The 25812-nt window shown below is 44.0% G+C and overlaps 2 protein-coding genes across 8 annotated transcripts in view; both read right to left on the bottom strand.

Moving 5' to 3' along the window:
- The window catches only part of LOC119725637 (DNA damage-regulated autophagy modulator protein 2-like), a 29741-nt gene that overhangs the window by 1926 nt on the left and 2003 nt on the right, over window positions 1-25812 (bottom strand). For 3 of the 7 annotated variants that reach the window (XM_038197161.1, XM_038197144.1, XM_038197120.1), the window contains 6 exons: window positions 25191-25301; window positions 24776-24829; window positions 23334-23401; window positions 22743-22885; window positions 20292-20469; window positions 18990-19063 (listed from right to left, as the gene is read on the bottom strand). In XM_038197161.1, coding sequence (XP_038053089.1) covers window positions 18990-19063; window positions 20292-20469; window positions 22743-22885; window positions 23334-23401; window positions 24776-24829; window positions 25191-25273 — 600 coding nt within the window. In that variant the 5' untranslated portion in view covers window positions 25274-25301. Of the gene's footprint in view, window positions 1-17303; window positions 18074-18989; window positions 19064-20291; window positions 20470-22742; window positions 22886-23333; window positions 23402-24775; window positions 24830-25190; window positions 25302-25812 lie in introns of those variants that run through there. The other 4 variants (XM_038197169.1, XM_038197152.1, XM_038197136.1 and 1 more) reach the window with 2 other exon arrangements.
- Window positions 5671-14142, bottom strand: LOC119725681 (DNA damage-regulated autophagy modulator protein 2-like). Its single transcript, XM_038197206.1, has 7 exons — window positions 13933-14142; window positions 12892-12945; window positions 11899-11966; window positions 10575-10717; window positions 7791-7977; window positions 7063-7142; window positions 5671-6535 (listed from the first exon to the last, which is right to left on the bottom strand). The coding sequence occupies exons 1-7, from the start codon at window positions 14016-14018 to the stop codon at window positions 6341-6343; spliced, it is 813 nt and encodes a 270-aa protein (XP_038053134.1). The 5' UTR covers window positions 14019-14142; the 3' UTR covers window positions 5671-6340.

The following is a 25812-nucleotide window of genomic DNA, read 5'->3' as shown; positions in this document are numbered from 1 at the left end:
CAGACTGGAGTCTCGAGTCACAGACTGGAGTCTCGAGTCACAGACTGGAGTCTCGAGTCACAGACTGGAGTCTCGAGTCACAGACTGGAGTCTCAAGTCACAGACTGGAGTCTCAAGTCACAGACTGGAGTCTGGACTCACTGATAGAGTCTCGAGTCACAGACTGGAGTCTCGAGCCACAGACTGGAGTCTCGAGTCACAGCCTGGAGTCTCGAGTCACAGACTGGAGTCTGGACTCACTGATGGAGTCTCGAGTGACAGACTGGAGTCTCGAGTCACAGACTGGAGTCTTGAGTCACAGACTGGAGTCTCAAGTCACAGACTGGAGTCTCAAGTCACATACTGGAGTCTGGACTCACTGATAGAGTCTCGAGTCACAGACTGGAGTCTCGAGCCACAGACTGGAGTCTCGAGTCACAGACTGGAGTCTCAAGTCACAGACTGGAGTCTGGACTCACTGAAAGAGTCTCGAGTCACAGACTGGAGTCTCGAGCCACAGACTGGAGTCTCGAGTCACAGCCTGGAGTCTCGAGTCATAGACTGGAGTCTCGAGTCACAGACTGGAGTTTCGAGTCACAGACTGGAGTCTCAAGTCACAGACTGGAGTCTCGAGTCACAGACTGGAGTCTCGAGTCACAGACTGGAGTCTCGAGTCACAGACTGGAGTCTCAAGTCACAGACTGGAGTCTCAAGTCACAGACTGGAGTCTCAAGTCACAGACTGGAGTCTTGAGTCACAGACTGGAGTCTCGAGTCACAGACTGGAGTCTCAAGTCACAGACTGGAGTCTGGACTCACTGATAGAGTCTCGAGTCACAGACTGGAGTCTCGAGCCACAGACTGGAGTCTCGAGCCACAGACTGGAGTCTCAAGTCACAGACTGGAGTCTGGACTCGCTGATAGAGTCTCGAGTCACAGACTGGAGTCTCGAGCCACAGACTGGAGTCTCGAGTCACAGACTGGAGTTTCGAGTCACAGACTGGAGTCTCGAGTCACAGACTGGAGTCTCGAGTCACAGACTGGAGTCTCGAGTCACAGCCTGGAGTCTCGAGTCACAGACTGGAGTCTCGAGTCACAGACTGGAGTCTCGAGTCACAGACTGGAGTCTCGAGTCACAGACTGGAGTCTCGAGTCACAGAATGGAGTCTCGAGTCACAGACTGGAGTCTCGAGTCACTGACAGGAGTCTCAAGTCACAGACTGGAGTCTCAAGTCACAGACTGGAGTCTTGAGTCACAGACTGGAGTCTCGAGTCACAGACTGGAGTCTCAAGTCACAGACTGGAGTCTGGACTCACTGATAGAGTCTCGAGTCACAGACTGGAGTCTCGAGTCACAGCCTGGAGTCTCGAGTCACAGACTGGAGTCGCGAGTCACAGACTGGAGTCTCAAGTCACAGACTGGAGTCTCAAGTCACAGACTGGAGTCTGGACTCACTGATAGAGTCTCGAGTCACAGACTGGAGTCTCGAGCCACAGACTGGAGTCTCGAGCCACAGACTGGAGTCTCAAGTCACAGACTGGAGTCTGGACTCACTGATAGAGTCTCGAGTCACAGACTGGAGTCTCGAGTCACAGCCTGGAGTCTCGAGTCACAGACTGGAGTCTCGAGTCACAGACTGGAGTTTCGAGTCACAGACTGGAGTCTCGAGTCACAGACTGGAGTCTCGAGTCACAGACTGGAGTCTCAAGTCACAGACTGGAGTCTCAAGTCACAGACTGGAGTCTCAAGTCACAGACTGGAGTCTCAAGTCACAGACTGGAGTCTTGAGTCACAGACTGGAGTCTCGAGTCACAGACTGGAGTCTCAAGTCACAGACTGGAGTCTGGACTCACTGATAGAGTCTCGAGTCACAGACTGGAGTCTCGAGCCACAGACTGGAGTCTCGAGCCACAGACTGGAGTCTCAAGTCACAGACTGGAGTCTGGACTCACTGATAGAGTCTCGAGTCACAGACTGGAGTCTCGAGCCACAGACTGGAGTCTCGAGTCACAGACTGGAGTCTCAAGTCACAGACTGGAGTCTCAAGTCACAGACTGGAGTCTTGAGTCACAGACTGGAGTCTGGACTCACTGATAGAGTCTCGAGTCACAGACTGGAGTCTCGAGCCACAGACTGGAGTCTCGAGCCACAGACTGGAGTCTCGAGTCACAGACTGGAGTCTCGAGTCACAGACTGGAGTCTCGAGTCACAGACTGGAGTCTCGAGTCACAGACTGGAGTCTCAAGTCAGAGACTGGAGTCTCAAGTCACAGACTGGAGTCTCGAGCCACAGACTGGAGTCTCGAGCCACAGACTGGAGTCTCAAGTCACAGACTGGAGTCTGGACTCACTGATAGAGTCTCGAGTCACAGACTGGAGTCTCGAGCCACAGACTGGAGTCTCGAGTCACAGACTGGAGTCTCAAGTCACAGACTGATAGAGTCTCGAGTCACAGACTGGAGTCTCAAGTCACAGACTGGAGTTTCAAGTCACAGACTGGAGTCTCGAGCCACAGACTGGAGTCTCGAGCCACAGACTGGAGTCTCAAGTCACAGACTGGGTCTCAAGTCACAGACTGGAGTCTTGAGTCACAGACTGGAGTCTGGACTCACTGATAGAGTCTCGAGTCACAGACTGGAGTCTCGAGCCACAGACTGGAGTCTCGCGCCACAGACTGGAGTCTCGAGCCACACACTGGAGTCTCAAGTCACAGACTGGAGTCTCAAGTCACAGACTGGAGTCTTGAGTCACAGACTGGAGTCTGGACTCACTGATAGAGTCTCGAGTCACAGACTGGAGTCTCGAGCCACAGACTGGAGTCTCGAGCCACAGACTGGAGTCTCGAGTCACAGACTGGAGTCTCGAGTCACAGACTGGAGTCTCGAGTCACAGACTGGAGTCTCGAGTCACAGACTGGAGTCTCGAGTCACAGACTGGAGTCTCGAGTCACAGACTGGAGTTTCGAGCCACAGACTGAAGTCTTGAGCCACAGACTGGAGTCTCGAGTCACAGACTGGAGTCTCGAGTCACAGACTGGAGTCTCAAGTCACAGACTGGAGTCTCGAGTCACAGACTGGAGTCTCGAGTCACAGACTGGAGTCTCAAGTCACAGACTGGAGTCTGGACTCACTGATAGAGTCTCGAGTCACAGACTGGAGTCTCGAGCCACAGACTGGAGTCTCGAGCCACAGACTGGAGTCTCAAGTCACAGACTGGAGTCTGGACTCACTGATAGAGTCTCGAGTCACAGACTGGAGTCTCGAGCCACAGACTGGAGTCTCAAGTCACAGACTGGAGTCTCGAGCCACAGACTGGAGTTTCGAGTCACAGACTGGAGTCTCAAGTCACAGACTGGAGTCTCGAGTCACAGACTGGAGTCTCGAGTCACAGACTGGAGTCTCAAGTCACAGACTGGAGTCTCAAGTCACAGACTGGAGTCTCGAGTCACAGACTGGAGTCTCAAGTCACAGACTGGAGTCTTTAGTCACAGACTGGAGTCTCGAGTCACAGACTGGAGTCTCAAGTCACAGACTGGAGTCTGGACTCACTGATAGAGTCTCGAGTCACAGACTGGAGTCTCGAGCCACAGACTGGAGTCTCGAGCCACAGACTGGAGTCTCAAGTCACAGACTGGAGTCTGGACTCACTGATAGAGTCTCGAGTCACAGACTGGAGTCTCGAGCCACAGACTGGAGTCTCGAGCCACAGACTGGAGTCTCAAGTCACAGACTGGAGTCTGGACTCACTGATAGAGTCTCGAGTCACAGACTGGAGTCTCGAGTCACAGACTGGAGTCTCGAGTCACAGACTGGAGTCTCGAGTCACAGACTGGAGTCTGGACTCACTGATAGAGTCTCGAGTCACAGACTGGAGTCTCGAGCCACAGACTGGAGTCTTCAATAAAATTAATTGTTTTTATAATCTCAAACAACTTTTGCTAAAAAAAGTCAAATGAAAGTGGCCAAGAATCGCCTCAGATTGCACCACAGAGCATCCATATTCCAAATAGAGCCACGACGTAAGGGCTTTGCGCTCCGCTTTCGTATTAACTTTGTCCGTCCTTTATAAATTCCAGTACTATATACCCCCCTGACAAAAGTTTGTTCCAGCGGCAGTGTGACGTCCTGCGCAAGGGCCGAGTCTCTCTGTCACCGTTGAGGGGGTACTTGCAATATTCACGGAGCATTTGCTATCCAGTAATGGACCATTAATAATTCCATAATTATGCACGCATGCACATAAATGGGCCCGGCGGCAAGAGGCGAAAGCGGTCCAATGAAAATGTACAGGGGTCCAAATTAATACTCGGGTCATTTTCTCTCAATTTCTCCAGGATTTGTCGCGCTCTATTTCTTTTAAAGAAAAGCCCCTGAAGTCGTCATAGTCATTACTTCTGGCCATGTGGGTTTTTAGGGTACAGAATAAAAACTTTAACAATTGCTTTCGTCCCGTGCGCACGAGGCGAGCAAAGTCAGTCAAAAACTACAACCGTGCTTCAGGATACCCGTCCACCAAATTTCGGGCCGAATCGCGGTGCTGAATCGCGCCTGGCTTCACCACCGTGGCCATGGGCGTCGCGGGAGGGAGCACCCCCCCCCCCCGGAAAACGAAAAAAGAGGGAACAAACACAAAACAAAACAAAAGGAAAAAGAGGTGCAAAGCCATATTGCTGTTAATTTGATGGGGGGGGGGGGAATGCTTCCCTGCTCACGCTTGGAAGAATGATAAATTGAGAATATGAAAAATTTATGGAATTTTGGGGAAAATTTGCTTTGCCCCCCCCCCCCGGAAATAATCCTGGCGACGCCCATGACCGTGGCTGTTTTTTGTTCTTCTTCACAGCCTCATTGATGCGCATGCGTGCATAATTATGAATTTATTAGTGAAAAGGTCCATAATTAAGTCCATGAGTGTCTTCTCGCAGCCTGCACCGAACAAGTTAAATCTGCTTTTTACACAAGTATAGCACGCTAAACTGTCACTGCAACGGTTCTATGGTAACCATAATAACAGCCTCACAAACCAATTTGGCGCAAATACCTCCAATAACGAAGCCACATAGCAGAACCGAAAGAAGTATAAACACCTTTTTACACACAGGAAGCAATATTAACCATATTATTATTATTATTATTAAAATTCCATCCATTATCAACAAAATATATTTATCTTTGCGTGGTTATACATTCACTGGAGGAGTTGTGATCGGCATTACCCTGTGTGCGCGTGCGCCCACTATAAGATTTAAAGATATAGTCCATCATTTGTAATTTGTGCATTTTGTTCGTTTCAAGCAACAAAAGTGTTCAAAATCTAATGAAGGATACTGAACAACTAACCTGATGAAGTTTCAGTTCAGCTTCAGCTGTGTATTCCGAGAAAAACAGCATTCTAGGATCTCAATTTCAAATCAAAAGTTGCTGAATCATGTTTTGAATTGTTTTGAATTGCAGCTATACGCGATGTCGCGCACTGATCCGACGAATTATAGCAACTGCGCGCGCCTGTGCGTCATGCCAATGCTTGCGCGTGCTGCGCTGAATAATAAAACGAACTACTAATTTAAATTTTCCTACGGCGTCTTAAGAAGCACCGTTGGAAAGGCCTTCTTTCGTTGATTACTTCAAAATGATAGCTTGCCAGAAAGATTAATTTCACAGGGAGTTTAGTCCACTTACTATCTTTCAACCAAGTATGTTTTTCAACAATAATACGCCAGTTACTTTTTCGGATGGCTGCAAATGATGGACTATAGCTTTAATCATAACTGACCAAACCTGGTAAATCCAAGCAAAAGACAAAAGTCAAATATATATGTATACTCAATAGTTATACAATGTCATCATCACAAGAAGACAAACCATATAACACTTAAATGATGTAGAACTGAATATTATTGTAGTCATAATAATGTTGGTAATACTGAGTAAAACCTATGACACTTCCATGGGTAGGATTTGGGGAAAATGCAAATCCACGAAATAACCGGCAAAGCGTTTGAGGTCCCCGCGGGCCCGCCCCATTGCAACGTAGGATCCATGGTAAGTTGTGGGCCAAAGACACACCTTATAATACAAATTTCGTTTGTGCTATAATCTTTTATACTTATCATACAGGTAAAAAATACTTTTACGCTAAAGCCTCAGGAAATCCACATTACAAAATGGATTCTTAAACCCTGAAATCGGAGGGGAAAAAATCCTGACAAAAACAATCCTGAAATCAGGCAGATCATGACCAAAACAGTATTTAATCCGGAAAAATCCTGACACACCTGAGGTGTGTCACACCTGAGGCTGAAACAGCTCCATCCATTTTTGGAGAAAAAAAAATCATAAAACCAAGAATGTACTAAAACTCCACTATAGAGAAGACACCAGAGAATCACGTGCAATCTCAATGTCACCCTTTGCGGCGACCTTTGCCACCGGGTTATTCTTGTCTCCAGTCGGTGGTTTGATGGCGCTGAACTCCTTGTACAACGACAGGACCAATGCAGTTAATATGAAGCCCATCATATATTCAGATACCGAGCTGTAGACGTGGTTCACATAGCCCTGCGATCGAGGTTGATAAAAGAAAAACACAATAAGGCCGTTTCTCACAACTGGGCGTCCCCTACTTCAGCTCAGTCTGGCCTGAGAACCAGGTCTTTCAGCAATTAATGCATAGTAAGACTCGTATTGAGCCGGTATACCCAGAATCAGAGATCTATAAGTCGAGGTATTAGAGAAGGCCAAAAATGAAATCCAAAAACAGTTTTAGCTAATGCTGCGCTGGGTGGCACTTTCCACATTTACGTGGACGACTACGTGACAAACGTCATTTTGACTATACGTAATTCCTTGTGTTGGGCATGCCGTGAATGTGACTTAAAGTTCAGCTCAAAATGGCCGCTGAATTGAGCTATAACTTGTACTTGAGTAGGGCTACGTCACATAAACTCTGCAAACACCTTCAAAAGTTGACAGGAACCGAGATAGCTAGGCCTTCACCGTAAAAAAAAAACCCAACAACAAAACAGGTAAGTTTTCTGTTCTGCAATCTTTTTATTCTTCACGACATGACTTTTCGATATACCTACCCCGTCGTGTGGGTTCCAGTGCAGCGTTTGGGCGTATGTTCCATTAAATTCCGCATTGGCTAGTTCTCGAAATTCAAGAACTGACAAAAGGCAACAAAATAGTCAAGGACAATGCCACACAGAGAACTTGAACACTTTAATTGTTATTATTTACCAACCGGCCAGCAAGCCTTCGGTATAACATTTTTAAAAAGAATCCCCAAAACAACAACACTGAACTCCTCTGAACCGCTCTTTGAATCTGTACCTCTGAAAAGTTTGGGATAAAATTGGATCTATTGCTCTATTTTGCAAAGGAGTTTCGACAATTTCAGGATCGTGTTTTCTTTTCTTCAAAATTTTGATGGGCTATTTGGGTTGAAAAAAACTTACTCTATAGGGGTGATCATCTTTGGATTGAAAAGAAGAAAACTATAAAAACAAGCTTTTTTAGACATGAGACGTAATGACGTAATGACTTTTTTTACATTATGCGCTTTCCTATGTGAGCGAAGTCGGGACGCCAGATAAAGTGGGGACCATCTGTACTACATAGGAAAGCGCACATGTAAACAAAGCGTGACGTCAATACGTCTCAGGCCTATTTGATGTGTATCTTGAACACCTGGGAGAATTCCGAGTATTTGTTCTGATTTGTTTCTTTATGTGGGAATATTTATCATTATTAGAATCCGTCATAGCACTGCAATGGTCTGCACCAACAATTAAGTATGCCTATCAAAGGATACGAGTGACGCTGAAGACAACACCCGCGAATGTCAAAGTGAAGCGAAGAGCAGCCATGCTATAAGACCAGAAATCGTCGGCCAGCTTGTAGGTTATCCAGCTCTGTGTCAAGCTGAACAGCAAGCCACCACCGAAAGCCATAAATGCGCTAAACAGGTGAACTTCCGTCTCGATGGCATGTTGGGAATTCTGCAAAAAGGGGTGAAATAAAACCAGAAGGGTGACCGATGTGATTTTTAGCTGCGGAAAGCAGCTCAAGAAATCATCCTGTCTTTCCCCCTTGGTTCATATTGGTTGGTTGGTTAGTAACACATGTCAGAACATGCCTTTTTTGGCAATCAATCACCTTGTCCCTTAGGCCCTCGCAAAACCATGCCACTTGCTTCTGGTCTCTACTGACCAGCTACCAATTTCGTGGATTGGGTCACGAGATCAGGCTCATTTCTCATTGGGGCTGGCACTGTACTGCACACGAATTGGGCGTTCCACATGCTATAAAACGCTCCATGCCCCAACTGACGTTCAACAAAATAACGGGAAAACTTTTCAATTGACAGTCACGACCACGTGAGTATAGTTGTGCATTATACAAGAACGGACTTTTACATCATGCACATGACTAACATTATAGGCTACGGTAGGGCTACAGTTGGGCCGCAACTTCCGAGATCAATTCGAGCTTTTTTCCAGGGGCGGCGGAACCGGGGGGGGGAGGGGAACTGGTGGGGCAATTCCCCCCCCCCCCCCATTTTCCCAGGCCAATAAAAATTAATGTGCCCCTTCGAGATGAAAGCAAAACTGCCCCTCAAACGCACACGTATGAAAGCATATGATCGCTCTACAAATAAAACTGCCCCTCAAAAACACAAGTAGGCTAACCCTCTCGCATTAACATGATTGTGCACCTTCTCCAGATGGAAAACTACCCCTCGAAAGCACAAATATCCCTCTCACAAAATAAAATTGTGCCCCTCTCAAGATGGAAAATTGGCCATCAAAAACGATAGTGCTCCTCTCGCGATAACTTCTCGAGATGGAAAACTGCCCCTCGAAAGCACAATTAGTGCCCCGCTCGCAACATTACAATTCGTCGATCGTACCACGATCTGACCTATCTCAGTTTTTGTCATTTCGAGAAATATGGTTTCTTTACACGTCCGCAAAAGGCGGACACTTTACGGTTGAAATCACAACTAGCATCAAAACAGCTCGAATTTTTGGGGTCGCAAAAGTGGACCCCGAAATTCGTTTAATACAGAAATAACACAAAAACGCCCAGTTTTGAAAGGATAGTTGTGTGGATGTTTATATCCTACTTTTAAATGTTCTTTCAGAATAACATCATTTCGTTTAAAGCGCGTTTTGTAGCCCAATTGGGCTGTTCTAGGACCCAGTGTCCTTTTAATATTATTGTTATTAGAGATTGATAAGTTCTTACAACGTAAAACACTGTAACAGCTGAAGGACGTTAGAAAATGAATTCCCATACGGGATGCATAGAAACTCGTTGAATATATTTTTTTAACTCTTTGACTTTTTATTAATTCTTGAACGAATGGCTTGTAAATGTATTTGTATAATTATGTATGAAACTTGCTTTCGTTCAGCCACCAAAACGACACGTGTACGCCGCCATTGTTTCTGACAACGCTAAAGACTGGTCCCTAGTAAAATTCCAAATGAAAGTGATAGGTACCACACAAAGTCCAGGTTCCATACTCTATAAGTCACTTCGTAAAAACATGACAGCATTGTTTACGCGTTTCACGAAGTGACCTATCTCGATGTGCCAGTTTGTGAAATGATAATTTCGCATTTTGTAGAGATAGGTCAACATGTTTAATTAGCTGAATCAGCTTAATTAGCTAATTAGGCCACTTATGAATTTGAAATTTTCAGAAAATAAAGAATTTATTAGGCATAGGTAGAATATGCTAATAACCCAAATTCGTCAAAAATTCAGATAGGTCAGACGGTGGTACGATCGATTATTGTGCCCCTCTCAAGATTGAAAACTGGCCCCTAAAAATAATAGTGCTCTTCACGCGAATAAAATGGTCACTGAACTGGCCATCAAAAGCAACGGTGCCCCTCTAGCGATAAAAGAAAGGTCTCTCTACATAACTAGGTAAAAGAAACACAAAGAGCAAAATGAACAACGTATTCATAATTTGTTCCTTGTCATATAGGTTTATAGCGAAATGAACGGGACCATATTCTTTTCCTCCACTTTCACACTGACGGAAGGTGCCCCTTTTTCTGAGCAAGTGTTGCCCCCCAGTTTGAAAAGCGTTCCGCCGCCCCTGCTTGTTTCTTCTTCTTCTTCTTCTACAGGCAGGTATAGTCAAGTACCATAATACGCATGCGTGCACAATATGATTGAGATAATATATCACGTGATCTGTTTGGCTTTATTTTAACGGTCGTGTGTGTTTTGATGCCGTACGATAGAACCCCATTGAAGAAACGTCTCTTTTATGTGATTTTGTTTATATTTAGTCAAGCCGTGTTTAATTAAAGTCTTCTTTTTCAGAGAATTTCATTTCCGGCTCATGGTTCTCTTACGTAAAGGTCCCCTGACGTCTTTACATGTAATTGATTGTCAGTCAGGTAACCTTCACATTCACAGATATAGAACGAGACGCGGCGATGCCATACCTTCGTCCAAGTGTTTTGTACAGGCGCATTAATTTCTGAAAGGGCTTTAAGTGTACAGCGCGATCAATGGGCACGCCGCACTGCAGAAAACGGTGGCTAAGAAAGGCCATGGCAAAATAAATACTCACCACGTCGATCTGTACATTGCCCACTAAACTAATGAAAAGCGCGGCCGTGTAGCCCAGTAATGTGGACGCTTTGTTGAATTCCAGTAATTCAGTGGGTCCCTCCTGGGTCACTTGCTTATGCCGGATGTACACTATGAAGACAACTGTTGCAAGGATGAAAAAATAATACCTGATAAGCATTAGGGGGCGTAAGTCTCGGTGAGCATCCGTGGAGGAAAAGGGGACTCAACCTCACTCCCAGCAACGGATAGTTATATCAAACTGATGATGGCATTATAGCTCGTCCGTATCCCTGGGGACAAGCAACTATAAGGGCACATAGTACAGGCCCGTGCCACAAAGAAATAGGCTCACTGAGATGATTTTCTTCTCTAAACTAGATATAAGAAGTGCAGTATGTCCCCAAGTAGTGCTATGTCGTAAATTAATCAGACCTTGTTGCATGCTACTATGTGTCAAATAAAACCATGTCCTGCATTCCTCAATAAATAACTATGTTGTTTATTCAATTAAATCAACATTTCAGATCATGTTTCAATTTCATAAGCTTATTTGTGCAAGAGGGTGAGATTCAAACGCCATACGAAACAGGCTTTGAGAATGTCGACATAGCGCTGGAGACGGTGCACGTGGCGGAAGGCGCGTACGTGCTGCGCCTGAAAACTTCTGAAAGAATGCAGGATCACCCCCGATGTCATTGCACACCTCCTTGATCGTGCGTCGCGCCAAACGATCGAGGAGGTGTGCCATGACGTTAGGGTGATCCTGCTTTCCTTCAAACTCTCGGCAGCAGCACGCGCCTTCCGCCACTGTCTCCAGCGCTGTATCGAAATTGGAGGATGCCAATTAATTAACATGGTACATGACGTTTAAAAACCTCTTGCACAAAGCCGATGAACCTCGCTCCATAAAATTTGTGATGCCTTGTTTACGTTTAATACATGATCTGAAAATTGTGTTTAATTCCATTGGTAAACAACAGAGATGTAGCACGTTCTGACGTTCATGATGCATGGAAAAAGGAACATTACACGAGTAACAACGTGAAAAAATATAGGCAGCTATCGCTAGACATTGTAAGACGGTAAATCGTTCTAAAGTCACCATGCCGAGTGCGCACGGAAGATTCCTTCAGAACATGCGAAGCTGTGGTCCAATATGATGATGATGGCATCTGTGACGGTAGAACATTGAGACTGTATGGTCCAATCTTTAGTGGCCTACGAACACATTTTCAACGGGAACCAAATTTAACGCCCATAAGGTCTGCCAACGCATTGTAACAGGAATCAAATTGAGCTGTTTAAGTCATAAGGTAACTTACGAAAGAAACTGGTCAGGTTCAGCATCTGGCCAAATACACAGTTTTCGGGATGGAGTGCGCCTGTATCGCTGAAATACAAAAAAAGTGTATTGTTGAAGACCACACCACGGAGGTGATAGAAAGACACCCACATTTTACATAGGCAAGCCATCTTCATCTGAAATAAACACCCGCCAACGCACCAACAACCCCTGCATCGTCCTTACAACCAATAGCAGCGTCGTGTTCGCAAGCCAGTGGATTCTAGCTGGCCCTGCCGCTGCCTCCGCCAGACTTACCGTTTCAATCCACTGTCATCGATCCGGCGGGAAACACCGGCGGGGAAGAAGTGGGCGCGCGTTTATTGGGCCATAAGCTAAGGACCCATGGGCCTCAGTATTCACGAGTCGGCCATATTGAATTGAAAGCGAGGTAAAATCTTAATTTTTGGAAATTGCGAAGAGAAATGAAAGCAAGTTAATTCCTAATTTATTTCAGTCTGCTTCAAAGAATAATGTTAAAATTGTAATAAAAAAATTCCATATAAATGTTTAAAGCCAGATAAAAAAGGACAGTATTAACTAAGGATGCTCTGTGCCTGCATAAATAGTCTGGCGCCATCCCATTGAACAGTTAACACTTAATGAAATACGTTCAGGGAACTCGCCAAAAATGTGAAACTCGTCAATAAGGCCTTTTGGGCCAACGCCAGTAATTAACTTAATGGCATGTGGTCACATACGTTACTGGGGTGAAAAGTGTCACCTCCACGGCCATGCCGGATCTGACTGCACGAGCTTCAAGTGAGTGATTACATATTAGTTGAGCAAATTATTGTTGGTTCGATCGACGGGGAAAATGCACACATTGCAAAATGGTCTACTCAACCTGTTTTGCACATTTTGGAAAGAAAAATGGAACTATAAGGGCAAAGGCCACCGTTCTTGAGATTGTAGATGATATTTAAAAAAAAAAGAAAAAAAAAGGGGGATGCATTATGATTATGAACCTTACCTAATAAACGGCAAAATCGGGTAAACATGGCCCAAACGCACTGCAATAATGTACCTGCAAGAAAATAAAAAACCTATACTGTACATCACATTTTCTATCGAAATAATGAAACCAAAAATGCCCGTTATAGCATCGGGAAAAGGCAACACCCGGCAGGCGGTCACCGCCGGGCGAAAAATACAATTTATACAATTAACTGTTAAACGGTATGCCACTTCTTGGGAGTCGTCGAACTTCTTTATTACAGAGGCGAAGCGTAGCCTGGGCTGGGGTGGGGGGGGGGGGAGGGGGAGGGGTGTATTTACCCCCGCCCCCCCCCCCAACACACACACACAATATTTTGAGTGCCCTTTTCTACATATTGAAGTGCCCTTTTCCACCAGCGTTTAACCCCCCCCCCCCCCCAATATTTGTAAATATGGTGTGTGTTTTTTACAAAAGTGCCTCTTTTTTTTAACATTTGAAATTTCGGGCGACCGTCGATCATCCGTCGCAGGGCAATTGTGCCGCCCTGAAAAAGCGCCATCTATATTGCCCGATATATACGATAGTGTGATGCATGATCGTCCGGTTTGAACAGCGGCCCGTTAGAAGATGGTACACACCGTACCCACACCATATGCCCCCACCCACTTTTTGATTTTATGGAGGCCAAGTGTCCCGAGAAAAAAAACCAGGTCTACATAATTTGGCTTTGTGATGTGCCCTTTTCACGAACTTTTAAACCCCCCCCCCCTATCAAAATGACCTTGCTACTAACAAAGTTTAATTTAATTTTCGTGCCAGATATGACCTTCGCAGCTGTAGCTTCATGAACTGTGTTTATAGCTCCATGGCGTACATGTACGTACATGTACATGTACGTACATGTACATGATCCGAATAGTGTAATTACTCTACCCCTACTGATGCATGCCTTTTTCTTGAATGTACTGTCAACATGGTCAAGATGAATGCTCCCCCATCTGTAGTGTATATACACCATTAAGCCAGATATGAAAATGGTTGAAAGAAAAAGAAAATCAAAAGACCACAACTTACGGAACCACTAAACCAACCAGCAAGCAACCACCGGCCGCCAACGGCAGGCAGCCGTACGGAAAGCTCCTTAGCCCCGGTATAAACATGGCGATCACCCGGTGAAAGTCAGTCCGTCCTTCGACTTGATTCCTGATCCTAGTATAAGTACAGATCGTTGAACTACGTGGCTTATATTTCCAGTGCAACCATGTATATAGCAAGAACGTTAGAACATTACACAATTAAACGATATGATATATAACATGACAAATGTCTTGTTGGCTTTAGTTTTAGCCAATATTTACACGGAAGGCTTCCCAGATGAATCACTTTCGTTATACCATAGGGGAATAAACACAGAGTTTGTGTTTCGTCATCGATACGCCGCTTCGATGATCACACAACAGTACTTTTGCGATCCGGGGCGATGCCGTGCCAAGGCCATAACCTGAACACTATTGTTCAGAAAGTTTGTCGCAATCGGGGATTAGCATTGTGCGATGACAATTCATGGTTTGTCCAGGCGCGGTTCTAGAACCAATATTTTTTTTTCGGGGGGGGGGGCTAGCAGAGTGGATCCAGATTTTTTTCAGGGAGGCGTGCTGAATTATGTAGACCGGTTATTTTCTCCAGACACTTAGGACTCCGAAAATCAATAGGTGGGTGTGTGGGTGTGTGTGTGTGTGTACAGGCATTACATTCACTGTGTGGACTTCCGAACAAAAGATGTCCACATAAACCAGGTAGAGGAGACACTGTGCGGACTTGGGCAAGTCCACACAGTGTTTCCCCATTTCTTGAAAACAGGTTTAGAGGCATTTTTGGGTTAGGTTTATCTGTAGCAGAATGAAGAGAAACACTAAAATGAGTTTTTTCACTGGTTTTTCTTAACTACACGAAAGCAATTGAAAGTCCACACTTGGTATGTAACGTAAACTTGGGTGTGTGTGTGTGTGTGTGGGGGGGGGGGGGCTCATGCCATATTTTAAATGGGGAGCGCCAATAAAATCCTAAAATCATTCACACTATATTAACTACAAATGCACCCTTGTCACGACTATTTCTTTAGGGGGAGACCGTTCGCATGTACAAAATGTACATGTACATCACAATCATGTACATCACAATCCTTCTTTTTGCTAATGCAATTTCTTTTTACGAAAATTTTTTTGGGGGGGGGGGGGCTAAAGCCCCCCTAGCCCCGTAGAACCGCGCCTGGGTTTGTCCATGGTCACATGTTAATGCAATAAAGTGCGGTAAACCAGGTCGGAACTAAACACTCTCGGGAGGATGGGGTACATCCCCAGACCCGCCCCCACACACTTTTTGACTAAAGGGGGTGGGCTATTGAATTCCCCCCCCCCCCCCCCACTTTACAAAAGTGGAAAAACAAAGTACAAAAGCATTTAAAATGCGCCGTTTTGATGTAAGCGCGAGCATAAATATTGATCATATATCCTGAAGTCTGAAGAGACCCCCCCCCCCCCTTTCAAATTTCCACGGCCGGGCAATTTTAGGATTTTGATCGTCCCCCATCCCCGGCACAGATCTAGATTTACGCCACTGCTCTCGGTCCCAAAGCAGTTGATCTATTAAAAGCAGAAAGTATATAGCTTAGCATTTTGTGTACTGTGAGTAAAATTTCGCTGGGAACCAGTTACAAGCAATATAAATCCCATTGGCATGTTGGTTGGTAACCTGTTTTTGCTAGGCGATATTCTATGCCAATTATCTGTTCTTAGCGGTTATAATGACCCCGGCTATTCCAACAACTTATAATTAGTACAAATCACCACAATTATTAAAGTAATAAAAATGTATTTCTCTTTTTATATGCAGTCTTCCACATTTTAACTTCAAATATCTCGTGTAACCTTGGACGATTTTTCATATCAATTAGGTTAAGCTATGTTAAGTCTAAAGATTATTTACCATTTTCAGTGAATTTTTGACATTTTAATTATAGGCCCTACATTTTACAAAATTAAAATCATCTGAATAAAGAACACTCTTCTTATCTTTGATCATATAAATAAAAACAAGCATTTTTGTCAATATACAGAAACCACGTGTCAAGAGTCTGATTCTGGAACACAAGGCCCAAAAAAAACCCAAATAGTTCTGCTTCCGATTACGTGTACATTCAAAAATAGGGTAGGTAGGTAGGGAATTTTTTTTGGGGGGGAGGCAATTTGTGCGTGTGTACTATCATATGGAGGCGTCTGCATGTAGTCAAGGATATTTTTTCTAATTTTTCCCATGTAACAAAATTAGGGTAGGGGCTGTCAGAATAGGGTAGGTAGAGAAACCGGAAGCAGAATTATTTTTTTTTTTTTGGCCTTATTATTTGTCTCCAAACATGTCAAAACAAGGATCAATTCTACAAGATATAATCGAAATTTCAAAACTATTCACAGTACTGCTTTGTGCAGCTAAAACAATAAATTTAAGACACGATAATGCAGCCTGCATACCAATTTGATATACACTCTTACTTTACTTATCATTATGAGTAATTTCATATGCATATAATTTGTGGTCGATAGAGTGAACCTACCAAAATGTTTGGTAAACATTTAATCACATGAAATACAAGCACAAGAATTAGGACTGTTATTTTCTTTGTTTATTTCATAATTTTCCATATTCCTCGCAGGCCCTGGATATTTATATTTATTGTTGTGCTGTTTTGTATTGTATTTTTGTTCTGTTTTTTTTTAACACCCCCAATTTTCTGCTTTTAGTGACTTGCTTACTATATTTTGCTTGGTTCCTATTTTTCCCTCAACTCCCACATATTTTCTCTTTAACTTTATCTGAAAAAGTATGTGTTAATATTCCTTTCAATTATTGTATCATATCTGTAAAGCGACTGGGAGCATTAAATATAAACGGATTTGGGCTATATAAATGTATTTGAAATATGCAGTGCAACACTATGCAAATGTAGACCGTAAATTATGTGTAGTATTCAGACCGACCATACATGCAACACATATCAAGGCTTTGTTCCTATTCATGCTGTTGTGCTAGCTCTATCTGCTGCAGTGGCAAATCTACCCCCCTCTAGGGCCGCAAAATATTAGGAAAATCGTATAGATAATCACAGCAAATGCCCACTAAACCATCTCTTGGCAGCTAATGGGACCCCCCCCCCCCCCCCCCGGACCGTCGCAAGCCCTGAGCGTCGCGCGGGGCGGGGGGGGGGGGGATAGTACCAACTAGGGGGCCCACTACCATAAAAATACACATGTATGGCTTTTGCAGTTGGGGGGGGGGCGCCCAATTGCTCACCAAGGGGGGGGGCCGGCCCCACCAGGTCCCCCCCCCTTGGCGACGGGCCTGCCCCCCCCCCCCCCCATCTAAACCAAAAAATAATTCATGCAATATGTCCATTTTGTAACTACAGCAAGAGCTTATATTTCAATAGCAAACAAACAACTCAATTTGTGACTTCTGATTAATTATGCATTCAAACTATGTTCAAAATTTAAGTTTTAACCATTGCTTGTGATTGATCAAGCCGTGTGACCTCATGATTAATAACGATGTCTTCAAATTGAGCACTCCAAATTTGAAAGAATGTTTGCTATGATTAAACTGTTCGATCTCCAACTCATTATGTGAGGATGCATGAACCTTGACCTCTGAGAATGCATCAATTTTATGCAAACTTCATCCTCGCACAAACATGGGAGCAATGATTAAACCTTAGGTCCCTTGACCTGTATGATCTACATAAGCCATTTCTTAAACTCTGGATTTGTCCCCAGCTTTGCCTTCATTGCTGGCTCCAGAGTCGTTTAGAAGTCTGAAACATTTCAACAAAATTTAAACCCTCTTCAACCTTATTTTACATTACAGAATTTTATATTTTTATTAAAAAACATGGACCTGTATTGAAGCTGGTGTCACCCAAAAGTCAGGGGACAACTCTCTGCTTAAACCAAAGCTGGAGTTGAAGTCGGGTTTTGTAAAACGCTCTTAATCTCTCTGATTATGCATTTGGGTCACAGGTCACATTTAGTAACCTTTGACACCGCCTGACCTCAGCAGCCAGCTCGACCTTCTGGAAATCTTTGATGTAGCTGAAGAAATAGAAGAGGAAGGCGATAGCCATGATCCATTCGGAGACTGTGCTTGCCACGTGCAGCCCAAATCCCTGGAAACAAGGTTGAAAAAACAACAAATCAGTCACTTTCCCTTTGTGGTTCATTTGAAAAATACATTTAGTAAGTACATTGAGGACTTTGGACCATTTTTCAGATCTTGGCAAACTGGCATCAGCTTCAGACTTTAGCTTGAGGACTAAAAAACATAGACATTGACAGACCCATTCTTCAAGTTTGTAAGTCTTTAGATTGTTCAAGGTGCGAAGTGAAGGGTGGTGCTTGAGACAGAGTCAATCTGAAGCCGAGGTTTAAAAAATGGCTCTGTCACACTGTCTTTCTTAGTTCCAGTCGTGGATACAATCCAGACTGATAAGACCTGAGTAACTGACTGAAATCTTGTGTACCAGACACGAGTCGCAGACTGAAGTCTCGAGTCACAGGCTGGAGTGTTGAGTCACAGACTGGAGTCTTGACTCACTGATGGAGTCTCGAGTCACAGACTGGAGTCTTGAGTCTAAGACTGGGGTACCGAGCCACAGACTGCAGTCTTGAGTCACTGAATGGAGTCTTTGATCACAGACTGAAGTCTCGAGTCATAGACTAGATTTAAAAGTAACAGACTTCAGTCTTGAGTCATGACTGGAGTCTCGAGTCACAGACTGGAGTCTCGAGTCACAGACTGGAGTCTCGAGTCACAGACTGGATTTTGGAGTTACAGACTTGAGTCTTGAGTCATAAGTGAAGTCTTGAGTCACAAACTCAAGTCTTGAGTCACAAACTCAAGTCTCGAGTCACAGACTGGAGTCACATACTGGAGTCTTGAGTCACAGACCGGAGTCTCCAGTCACAGACTGGAGTCTCGACAATCTGAAGTCACACTGAAGTAATGAGTCACAGACTAGAGTCTTGAGTCACAGACGGGAATTTATATCACTGATTGGAGTCTGAAGCAACACTTGCACTTACCCCATCTTCTGGAAGCCATTTTCGAAGATCTTCCCCCTTCCATTGTGAATTTGCCAAACCACCAAATAGCAAGGCTGAAAAGAAGCAACTTAAGGAATCATTTCAGTGTGAATTTCGGCCATTTTGAACTTGTATCACAACTTCACACAGGTATATGTACACTGATTCCAAAATGAAGACGGGGCTCATGGTTCCGATGCTCTTAAGCAAGGCACTTTACTACAATTGCCTCTCTCCACCCAGGAATATAAATGAGTACCTGTGATGAGGGAAATGAACAGATTGCACTGATCTTGAACTGCTGCACATAAAATATTTCATAGCCTGTTGATAAGCAGGGAAATAATTGTTATAAAGCCCGATTCATACTCGGCGCGAAAGCGAAAGCGAACGCGAATTTGTGACGTCATGGCAAGTATTCGCGCTGCGAGTTCGTAAAAGTTGAACATATTTCAACTCGGGCGAATTTCGCAGCGAATGCTTCTTGACGTCAAATTCGCTTCGCATTCGCATTCGCGTGAAGTATGAACCGGCTTAATACAGAAGTTTACGGTTACGGTTAGCCCGCTGGATAGATCATCAGTTTGTGTGGTCTTGTGACGTCATACGTAACACTATCCGCTACGCGTGTACACGGCACAGCTATATCGCGCGCTAAGTGTCAGTGTGAAACGCATAGTAAATTGTGGATTTTCACTCTATTTTCTGATAACTTATTTAATCATGTGTGATTTGATTGGAAGAGGATGAATTGCTGAACACACATGTGCGATTTCTCTGTGTTTCAAAGGAAGATTAGCCGCAGCCACGAGGCTTTCATCGGAGGCCGCCATTTTGGATTATTGCTTTGGTTCCGATAACTTAGCATATATGCGTTCACAGACACGATGTGAAACAATGAAACGGTCGATACCGGTTAACGTATAGCTAAACCTACGCGTACATATATCCGTTTGGATGCAAAAACTCTCTAATAATAATTATAAACAGCGCAATGGAGAAGAAAAGAGCGTCCTCATTAGTTTGCGTATGAAGTCGACCTACAACATATCTCTATTAAAGGCTCCGTGCGCCGATGAAAGAGGGTGCCCTTTTACCTTGCAACGACGTCCCATGGGCGGGACAGTTCGCTGGTTGAGGCACGTACATCAGGGGATTTGTACTGTGTACACGCAGTGGCCGCGCTTCGCGGCAAATAAATTGCAGTCAGGCAAAATGGCATTGTTTGGTCACCCCCAACTGTACTCTCTTTGCCGGTGAGGGGGTATAGTGAACAGGGCGGATTAATACTAAAAAGGATACTTGTGACAAGGCACAACATCGCCACTAGGGACAGAGCTAGACGCGCCCGGTACATGGCCACGGTACAGTGCTGCGGTGACAGCTTGTACGAGATCCAACTCATGAGTAAGCCGTAGATAAAACCCAGGCCGAAACACATCATGGCTCCGATCACATGAAAGACGATCATGTTTGTTTCCTACGGAATGCAATTCAGAAGGAATACTTGTTAGAATGCTGTTAAGTTTTTTATGTATTATTGACTACAAAAGATGGATCCATTTAACCCAAGGTGGACATACCGGGTAGGCAACAACACGTGTGCCGCTTTAAAGCAACATTTTGCACGTTCTATACATTAAAAATGCATTCCATACATTAACCTCACTCCCTGGCCCTGTTTGCTAGGATGTAGCCTCAATCCTGCAAATTCCTACGGCAGTGACTGTCAATATGAGTGTGTTTGATTACTTCCCCCAGCTTACTTGCGCGTGGCCCCTCGTGTGATGACAGACATGTGCAGTGGAGCTATATAAACGAACGGTTTTGGGTAAAGTTTCGTGCAAGAGCTGGAAACATGGGCGACACCAGGATTTTTACTAGAGTAGGGCAAAACATATTTTGCCAAAACATTCCTGTACTTCTCAACATATTCTCGATTTATCAGTTTTAGAGGGGGACAGGGACATTTGCCCCAACCAATGAAATTTCCACCTATATGACTTCTGGCCTCTTTTCCTTTCCTTTTTTCTTTTTTTTTCTGCCTTTGTTTTTTTTTGTTTTTGTTTTTTCTTTTCCGGGGGGGGGGGGGGGGAATAAAATATCAAGAGGAGGTATTTTCTAAATCTTCAGGCAGTGCAGAATCGATATTTCTCTCAAGGTATCAAAAATCATGACATGTCTAAGATATTTCCGCCATTATGGAAGTTTGACCCGAAAGCCATAACCTCAGCCATGACAATGGTGGCAAAGTTGATTATGCTTGCCAGGATTTTTTTCATTCGATCTTTCAATAGGGGCAAATGTTCATACCTTTTCCCTGATGGATTTTTTTTTCATTTAAAAGTTTCATTGACGTTGCTAGCATTCTGTACTCAACATTAACAAATAGCAATGTTCATACACATCCCCAACCTAGGAGTGGGATGGGCTTTCATTGAAACTAGTCATGCATTACGCCAATTTCAGTGTACATGTAGTTTCGTTTTAATAAAAAAGCTATTCATGTTTTACCCTCTACAAGTTTTTCCTCATAAAAACTCAGTAGACCGATAAATCTTTGCCTATAGCCCCAAACTTGCCATCTACCGATCATAAACATAAAGATACATTTGGTCTTTTAGTCTTTTATATTTGCCATTCCCTGTAACAAACAAATAAACAGTGCAAATATATCGAGAGCTACATCGTTTGGTCAGTTAGAACTATGTGAATATATTTATGAACAGAAAATCATCTGCTTCCAGTGGAACCATTGTTTTAACTTGAACCAAAAAAATCCTTTCGGGTTTTATAAGTTTCAGTATACTTCAGTATATTTCATCACAGTGCATCCAGAATCCAACATTTTCTGGGGCCTTAAAGCGGGCCCCTGGCCCTGTGGCCCCACAACGTAAGGGCTCAGAAAATAAAACAAAACATCCACGAAGGTAATTACCAAATGTAAGAAAGGAGCCTTGCAACAATAATATTTACATGGGATGTCATGCATAATGATACAATTCTTTTCTAGAATTAAATGGAACCAAATATGGACATAAACATACAGGGTTCTCCACTTTTCAGTACAGTTAAACGTTTTAAGAGCAACAGTATAATATTCTAAACAAAATAATGAAATAAATTGTCTTTATAATCTCAAAACACTTTTGCTAAAAAAAGTCAAATGACAGTGGCCAGGAAGCGCCTCAGATTGCACCACATAGGCCTAGCATCCATATTCAAAATAAAGCCACGACGTAAGGGCTTTGCGCTCCGCTTTTGCATTAATTTTGTCCGTCCTTTAGAAATTCCAGCACCCCCCAACAAAAGTTTGTTCCAGCGACAGTGACGCTGTCGCGCTTGCACGAGTAAGCGCGGGGGAAGTAATCGAACGCACTGAACGTTGAAGCTTGGCCGGTGACATCCTGGAGCAGTACGGAGGATCCAGGTCTATATTTATGCATGGCTGAGCAAAAGCAACACAAGGCCGGCCCAAGACCTTGACAAAGTGCATCCTACGAAATCAATCACGCATTTTTGCCATGTAGCCTCGATCCTTCAAATTCCTCCACTTTGGCAAAGAGGATTTTGAAGGTTAATTTGGAATAATTTGTGACCTGTCAATAATTCCACAGGGTAGGCCGGTTCCCGCACCCACAATCAGTATTAATAATGTACGGACCGGGAGCGTCCATGACAAAAACTTACAAGATTGATTGAGTTGGATTCGAACCCACGACCTGCTGCTTACTGTGCCCCGAACTGACTTACCTGGAAGTTGGCAACTAAGCTCATCCCTAGGGCGGCAAGCGAACCCAGGACCAGGGCAGCCTTGTTGCACTTGAAGACACCCTCTGGCACCTCACGGTAGTACTCCGCAACTTGCTTATAGCGGACGTAGATGGTGGCAAAGGCTACAAGAATTTCAATGACAAAATGGATCTTCATAAACAAAATTAATTTAGGACCACTTTCCCACTTTACTGCAAAACAGAATTAACGAAATACACCTCATGAAAAGCAATTTTGTACAGATTTTCAAATGCAAATTTAAGATTTCCTGAATTGGAAACAGATATGTTTGAAACTGAAATTCAGTCGCCCTAAAATGTTTGGTGAAATTTTCATTTTTTTGTTTTAATTCTGGATTTTGCCTTTCACCGGCATACTTGGGGCTCTCTGCAAGCTTTCAAGAAAAAAAACTCATGGGGCGACTCGGTTGGGAGTTGAACCCATGACCTCCTGCTTACAGACGTCTTACCACTCGACCACCGAGCTTGCCAATGGACGGTTTAAATCTGATATAGCAGTGAGTACCGCAACCAATATGAGGACGGGCATTAAAATTGCAAAAATGTTTACCTAGTGCACTTGCAATGTTGAGAAGTTGCCCGAATATACAGCTTTCTGGTGGCTCTGTCCCTGTGTCACTATAATACAATTTGATAGAAAAACATACATAACAACGATGTACAGGAACACAATGGCCGGCACTGTAAAATCTTTAAAGGGGCCGATTTCTTGGGGGCTCAGGAGCTTGAGCCCCCCCACCCCCCCCCCCCCCCAAGTTGCAGACATTGTATACGTTGCAGGATTCTGAACAACTTCCCTGCAATCTTCCCGTTGTGAAGTTATCAGTATTGGTGAGTCAAGCAGTTGCTAATGAAAATATCCTCCGAACATGTCTGGGACAAATGCAGAGCTTTTTCCAGACGAAGTGAATGATTCTACCCGCAACTTGTCCAGAACTCGTCCTGGAATATGAATTGAAATGGGCCCTAAGTAGACCCTTAAAATAGAACACTGGAGAAACTCTAATACAGGAAAAAATACAAACATGTATCCCTATCGCAACATGGGAAACAAAGGGAAAATAGGAAGTAGAACAATTCGACTTCCTGCTTGTCGAACATATCAGTCATGCAACTGGGAATCTAGAAAAAACGAGGAAATTCCAGACAACACAAGACTTTGAATAGTGTTTTTTAATTTGTAGTGGCATTCGTGAAGAGTAAAGAAAAAACAAGGATAAGGCCCAAAAAAAAATTTCTCCGGTTTCTGGTATGGAGCTTGCCCAAAAAGTGGTGCGGCGACGCAGCTGTTTTTTTTTTTTACCTGATTTTTTTTGCCTCAAATGTCGGCTGATGACTGTAAATGGTGCCCGACTAAGGCAAAAAAAAAAAATATTCGGTCTCTGGTCAGACCAAAGTTCCGGAATTGACGCGGCCACACGGCTTTTTTTTTTTTCAGCTTGGATTGTACAGACACGGTGGGTACTATTTTGCTTTTTTTGGTGTCCTCATGTACATTGGTGGCCTCCATAATTTGCCTTGGTGCTTTCGATCATTGGCCTTGGTGCAATTTCCCATTCCTTGGTGCTCTTTGGTAAAAAAAATTGAGGTGCGGAAATAGAGGGCGCTGTTGGAGCTACCACGGAACATTTTGGAGAAAAAAAAAGATCGACGCGCATGCTTAAAATCGACGCGCGCGCTGACCAGAGACCGACTTATTTTTTTTTTTGGCCTAAACTTAGTGCAAATATATGGGAGTCCAGAGAGGCCACATAAAGCTTCTTCTCGATCATAACCCCATCCGAAAACACGTTAAAATTGTGCAGCAGCAGGATTCCAGTCAAACCAGTGAGTCTGGCGGTTTTGAGACATCATCTTTCATTGAAAAAAAAACTTGTTCATTTTGCCGACGCGCATAGCTACGGCGACGCGCGTGCATACCAGAAACCGGAGACTTTTTTTGTTTGGCCTACGTAACAGCCAATCAGAGGAAAAGCTGCATGCCTGACATACCTGATGTAAGGGAAACCGGCCGACACATGGCCCAGCCCGACAGCGATGCAATATCTGGAAGCAAAAATGAAACAAACTATTCACGAATGTCCCCTCCAACCTCATCAACCCTCAAATTTGTTTCCACAAATCTCAACATCTGTACAGTTAACTAATTCTGCCCTCTGAAAACCACAAGGTTCTTGAGATACTTTTGTAAAGATCTGAAATACCTGACAAGTATGGCCTAAAATTTCTTTCTTTGATAAAAAAAAGGCTTTCTCACAGCGAACACAGCAAACTTCAAACAGAGTAAGAATGCAAAGTTTACCAGACAAATGTTACGGCCTTTTACACATTTATCACAGTGCACTTTTTTTTAAAAGAAAGTGTAACTGGTATCCTGTTATATCGAGTTAATGAACAAAATGCTTACGGCACAATGATGGCTAATGCCAAGGAGAGACCGACAGATATCGGTAACCAGCCAAGACCAACAAACAGCCACGGGGTGCACATGGTTCTCTTCTCTGTGACCTCAACTCTGCTGATGAGGGAAAAAGAAAAAAAGTGATTTATTTTTTCTTTTTAGGGTGGGTGGAAGGTAATCTTGGCCCAAGACGCTAGTGGTCAATAGTGGACGGTGCATAGTGCGCCCTCTAGTGGCACAACAATTAGACCAGCGGGCCGATTTCGTTTCAGCGGCTTAAGTTTTTCTTTATTTTCTCCTTAGGCTGTCTTGGGGAACCAATCAGTGATCAAGAAAAGGATCGATGACTCGCCCGACAGATTTCAACATACCGGCTATACGTTTTTTCCCCATTGACTATGGGCTCTGTGCGCCAACGAAAGAGGGCGCGTTTTTACCTCTTTTGAGAGCTCTATGGACGGGACACACAGCGTTTGAATACTTGTCCGTACTGGTTCGCGTCAGCGGGCGCGAAGAGCGTATGACTTCCTTAATGTGCAAATGGCCACCGCGTCTTTGCGTGAGCGTCAGGCGTCATCGGCACACGAATACATATTTGTTCGAATTTAACTTGCAATAGTCTCCGAGA

The sequence above is a fragment of the Patiria miniata genome, unplaced genomic scaffold (assembly GCF_015706575.1).
Source record: "Patiria miniata isolate m_02_andy unplaced genomic scaffold, ASM1570657v1 HiC_scaffold_1, whole genome shotgun sequence".
Taxonomy (NCBI): Eukaryota; Metazoa; Echinodermata; class Asteroidea; order Valvatida; family Asterinidae; genus Patiria; species Patiria miniata.
This window is presented reverse-complemented; position numbering and strand designations above follow the sequence as displayed.

Coding starts and splice junctions, on each gene's coding strand:
- LOC119725681 (XM_038197206.1), bottom strand. CDS start 14,018: ATGTTTATACCGGGGCTAAGGAGCTTTCCGTACGGCTGCCTGCCGTTG. Junction 12,946..13,932: donor CTGGTTGGTTTAGTGGTTCC/GTAAGTTGTGGT, acceptor ATTTTCTTGCAG/GTACATTATTGCAGTGCGTT. Junction 6,536..7,062: donor ACTGGAACCCACACGACGGG/GTAGGTATATCG, acceptor CCTCGATCGCAG/GGCTATGTGAACCACGTCTA.